Below are 5,644 nucleotides of genomic sequence, written 5' to 3'. Positions count from 1 at the left end.
CAGCCCGGCCTGTGCCCTCTCGCAGTCTGGGACCCTTGGGAGATGACCACCTGCTGGCTTAGGCACGCTCCTCGGAGAATGGGTCTAAGCTGGCAGTCAGACATCCTTCTGGCAGCCCAGGAGCCTCAGGGGATGTCCACTTGCCAGCGGGGACCAGGCCTAAGCTGCAGTCGGACATCATTAGCACTGCTGAGGAGGCAGGAGAGGCTCCTGGCTTCACTGCTGTGCTGGCAGCCGTCAGCCTGGCTTGTGGCTGAGCAGAGCTCCCCCTGTGGGAGTGCACTGACCACCAGGGGGCAGTTCCTGTATTGAGCATCCGCCCCCTGGGGGTCAGTGTGTGTCATAGTGACCAGTCATTCCCAGTAGTTCTGCTGTTAGGATCAATTTGCATATTACCCTTTTATTATATGCCTGGTGCATGGGTGGGGGCTGGCTGGTTTGCCCTGAAGAGTGTCCCGGATGAGGGTGGGGGTCCTGCTGGAGTGCCTGGCCAGCCTGGGTGAGGGGCTGATGGCTGTTTGCAGGATGGCCACAGCTTCCAACCATCCAAGCTGCCAGTGGAGGCTGGCTGGAAGCAAGTATCTGGGATTTATTTATCTTCTATAATTAAAACTTTATTGCCTTTAGCCGAGACAACAGCCAGCCAGGGCAGGTGGGGAAGCTTGGCTTCCTCCATCGCCGGGGCAACCAAGCCTCCTGGTTGCTCCAGCTCCGTGGCTTCCAGCCACCATCTTGGTTGGATTAATTTGCATATAGTAGCTCTGATTGGCTAGTGGGCATGGCTTGTTTAGTGAAGGTATGGTCAATTTGAATGTTTCTCTTTTGTTAGATTAGATATGTGCAGTAAATACCTACTTTTTTTGCACTAGAATTATGACTAGACCTAAATTTTTTAAAATATATTTTTATTGATTTTAGAGAGGAAGGGAGAGGGAGAGAGAGATAGAAACAACAATGATGAGAGAGAATCATTAATAGGCTGCCTTCCACACACCCACAACCCCGACATGTGCCCTGACTGGGAATTTAACCATGACCTCCTGATTCATGGGTCAATGTTCAACCACTGTGCCATGCTGGCCAGGCCTAAAATTTTTAAATACTTTAATTTATCATTGATGATCTCATTTGTATATCTGTATGTGTTCCACATCATGATTGCATTCATACTTGATTGAATGTTAAAATTAAACACATAAAATGTGGGTACTTTTATCATACCAATGTTATAATAGTTCTCATTTTTAATCCCTTGTCCTTTTACTTATTTGTCTATGAAGGGCTTTAACTAGATTATCTCTTAATTTCTTTATAATCTGAACATGCTATACCTTTAGTTCAACTCATGGAATAAAATATTTTTTTATTTTAACAGGTTCTATGGAGATTTGACGGCAAGAAACCAGATACCTTAGGGCCAAATACTCGGCTCTATAAGTGGATCCCCCAGAATGACCTTCTTGGTGAGACTGAAAAATAAACACTAAAATAACAATAACTCCAAAGAGAGTGATAATACTTCAAAAAGAAACAAATTTATTGAACATTTATTTTAGAAAAACTCAAAAAAAAAAACAACTTAATTTCCTTATATTTGTTTGCCAGTCCTGGGGAAAAAGGATAACATATAAAAGCTAATATGTTATTATAGACCATCTCCTTCCTTATGTCTGAAATCAAGTATCTTTATTTCAGGTGTAATTACTTCTCATGAAGAATTTTTCAATAACTACCACTCTGCCTCCTACTTCTCCCCTCTTATTTCTATTTTTTCCACTTCTGTATGGGTATTCATTCATTGCCATTAAAAAATAAGAGCACCTCATTTATTACCAGTGACTCCATTTTCAATAAAGAAATAGCCATAATCTTTTTCATGAAGTGAAAAAGTGTGGTCTGTTCTTCCTCTGATTCCAGAGTCACCACACTGACATTTCCTGCTGCCTGGACACCCCACACGTAATACTCGGAGGCTACACTATTTCTTTAAGAGAATATGTTCTAACATGCCACCTCCTTTTCTTTTTTTCTTTTTTTTTCTGCACATGCTATTTTTTATCCATGATGTTCTCTTTCTTTTTTTCAAATTTATCTTTATTGTTGAAAGTATTACAGACGTCCCTTTTTTCCCCATTGACCCCCTCCCCCAGCACCCGCCCCTCGCAGAACGTTCTCTTTCAACTTGTCTACCCAGCAATCTTGTATTCATTTTTCAAGTCACAATGCCGTACCAGTATCTATTTACCTCTTCAGCAACTAAAGTTCTTCTTTCTCTGAGATCTAAAATCTATTTTAATGCAGTTTCATGTGTATAATAATCTGTCATCTAGAATACAGTGCCTGAGTGCTTTTCTTGCCCAACTCTCATTTTGTTTCTAAGACTTATAATTAGTAATTTACTGAAATTCACCCAATCCTAGGTCATCCAAAAACCAAAGCCTTTATAACTCATGGTGGAACCAATGGCATCTATGAAGCGATCTATCATGGGATCCCTATGGTGGGCATCCCTATGTTTGCAGATCAACCTGATAACATTGCTCGCATGAAGACCAAGGGAGCAGCTATCAGAATGGACTTCAACACCATGTCTAGTGCAGATTTGCTCAATGCATTGAAAACAGTCATTAATGACCCATCGTGAGTACCACAATTTTAATTGTATTTATAGATTCCTTTGTCAATGATGAGTACAAGTTTCACCCCATATTGAGAGATTAATTTTGAAATTATTAACATGATTTTACCAATCTTAAATTTACCAATTTTACCATTAATTTTAAAGTTTCATTTAACCTGATTGAACAGGGAACCAATTACTGCAACAATTTTCTACACAAGAATACACAAAGTTATACTGGTCAGTACAAGGACACGTTTTGAAAATATGGTAGAACCCATAGAATGACGCAATGAAGAATTCACGAAGTTGCATAAAATATTTTAATTTGGTGCCAAACATTTCTGAAACTATAAATCTTGTGGACAAAAAGGGGGTTTCCATGGAAAGTACCTCACAGGGTGATCTGATCATAAATTCTTAACTAAGCAGGTCATGATGAGTAGACATGCTCCAGGCCTGTAACTTATTAACTGAAAGTTTTTACACCAGCCCTGCCCATTGTTCTTGTGCATCTAGGTTAATACTACTTTAAAACACCTGAAATAATACCCCTCAAAAGTGGCACTGCCTGGCTGCCATGGCTCTGTGGTTGAGCATTGAACTGTAAACCAGGAAGTCACGGTTTGATTCCCAGTCGGGGCACATGCTGGGTTGCCGGTTGTGAGCTTGGTACCCAGTGGGGGTTGGGTAGGAGGGTGCGGGAGGCAGCTGATCAATGATTCTCTCTTGTCATTGATGCTTCTATCTCTCTCACTCGCCCTTCCTCTCTGAAATCAATAAAAAAATTTTTTTAAAGGAGGGGGGGAATTAACTCTCAAAAGAGCACAAAATCTTAACTGTACCCTGTAATCCAATCCCTGCTTTGCTTTATCCAACTTCATGTAATGTTACTTTGTTTTCCACTTAATCTCAAATGCATAAAAGCAGCTACAAAACTGTTATTCTTAGGGGCATTTGATATCTTGCTCCCAGCATTAGTCATTAGTTTGGTTCAAATAAACTCATAAAAATTCTCTATAGGTTGGGATGTTCTTACATTGACAATAACTATCTACTTTAAAAAAATGATTTTTATTATCATTATTTTAACATATTTTACAATCTATATATATAAATGCCTAAGTGACCATTATGACCAGTCAACCAGTCAACTGGTCGTTATTATGCACACTGACCCCCAGAGGGCAGACACTCAATGCAGGAGCTGCCTCCAGGTGGTGAGTGCAATCCCACAGCCAACCTCCTGTGGCCAGCCAACCTCCTGCAGTCCGTCCCCCAGGCCAGCCCTTCCCTGATCAGGACTGAGCGAGAGGGCCACCATTGGATCAACTCACCCATGCATGAATTCGTGCACTGGGCCTCTAGTAATATATATTTTACATATCATAAAATTCAATGTTTAATATAGAAACATCAAATATAGGTAGTATGTTATAGAGTTATGAAATTGTAAATATAATCTAAAATTAGGAAATTTTCACCAGACCAAAATGAAATCTCAACAACCATTAAACTACTCTCTATTCTATAAATTACCATATTCTGGATATTTTCAGACAAATAGAATATGATATTTGCAAGTGGCTTCTTTCACTTAGCATATTTTTGAGTTTCATGCATGCGATAGCTTTCTATTGCTGAGTAATAGTGTCAACATAAGAAATGTTCAAACCCATAGAGAATTTTAAAGATTTATTTTTAAGAGAGAGAGGGAAAGAGGGAGAGACATCGATATGAGAGCAACATTGATCAGCTGCCTCCTGCTGATCCCTACTGGGGATCAAGCCCACAACCTGGGCATGTGACCTGATGGGGAATTAAACCAGCAACCCCCCCCCCTCCCCAGTGCAGAGGATGATGGCCAACCAACTGAACCACAGCAACTAACCTCAATTTTTGCATGAGGTTATTTGAACAAAACAGTCAACATGCCAGGAAGCAAATGCTCCTGAGAATGGCTGTTTTGCAGTTTCTTTTATACATTTGGAATTGAGGAGGTAGCATAAGGAAGATTACACAATAGTTGATAAGATTATGTGCTCCCTTGAGGGTAGTTATGCCTCTGAGGAGTCTGAAAAAGAGGACTAATCTGACATTTTAAAGGTCTATTAACATAGATGCACAAAAACAACAGACAGGGATTGCTTAAGTCACAGATAAAACTTTTTACAAGCATGAGGCATGACTACCCACCATGACCTTACCAGTTAAGAATTTTAGGATCAGATCATCCTGTGAGGTTATTTTTTGTTTGATTTATTACAGAGCCCCTTTGTTGTCCCCAACAGTCTATGTATGGATATACTTCATTTATTTGCCCATTGATCAGTTCATGAACACTTTGGTTGTTTCCACAGTTTGCTATTATGAACATTTCCACACATGTTTTGTGTGAACCTGTTTTAATTTCTTTTCAAGCATAAATCTAGAAATAGAATTGCTGAGTTATATGGTAACTCTATGAGGAACTGCAAACTGATATTCAAAGAAGTTGCACCATTTTACATCCCCATCAGCTGTATATGAGAGATCCAAGTTCTCCACAACATTGCTAATACTTGTTGTCATCTGTCGCTCTATTTATAATATTTTTTATTGATTTCAGAGCGGATGGGAGAGGGAGAAATAGAAGAATCAATGCTGAGAGGGAATCATTGATCAGATGCCTCCTGCATGCTCCCTATGGGGGATCAAGCCCGCAACCCGGGCATGTGTCCTGACCAGGAATCAAACCATAACCTCCTGGTTCACAGGTCAATGCTCATCCAGTGAGTCACACCTGCCAGGCTCATCTGTCTTTTTTATAACCATCCTAGTAGGGATGAAGGGGTCTCTCCTTGTCAACTTAATTTGCACTTTGCATAAAGCCATAGCATATTTTTTATATTAGCCTATTTTCATATGCCATTAAGCATGCATATAGCCTGATTAGAGAAATGTGTATAGCAAAACTTTGACAACTTTGAAATTTGGTTATTTGTCTTATTATTGAACTAGAGGCCCAATGCACAAATTCGTGCA

The 5,644-nt window shown here is 40.1% G+C and overlaps 1 protein-coding gene across 1 annotated transcript in view; it reads left to right on the top strand.

Annotated features, from left to right (window-relative positions):
* LOC102423881 (UDP-glucuronosyltransferase 2B31-like) overlaps window positions 1–2,644 on the top strand; it is a gene marked incomplete at its 5' end in the record, with an annotated part of 7,263 nt that extends 4,619 nt beyond the window's left edge. Inside the window, 2 exons of the mRNA XM_006108318.2 lie at window positions 1,376–1,463; window positions 2,421–2,644. Of these exons, the coding sequence (XP_006108380.1) occupies window positions 1,376–1,463; window positions 2,421–2,644 (312 nt within the window). The remainder of the gene's footprint in view (window positions 1–1,375; window positions 1,464–2,420) is intronic.
* Window positions 2,645–5,644: the final 3,000 nt, after the last annotated feature.

Source organism: Myotis lucifugus, unplaced genomic scaffold (genome assembly GCF_000147115.1).
Source record: "Myotis lucifugus unplaced genomic scaffold, Myoluc2.0 scaffold_2068, whole genome shotgun sequence".
NCBI classification, from domain to species: domain Eukaryota; kingdom Metazoa; phylum Chordata; class Mammalia; order Chiroptera; family Vespertilionidae; genus Myotis; species Myotis lucifugus.
This window is presented reverse-complemented; position numbering and strand designations above follow the sequence as displayed.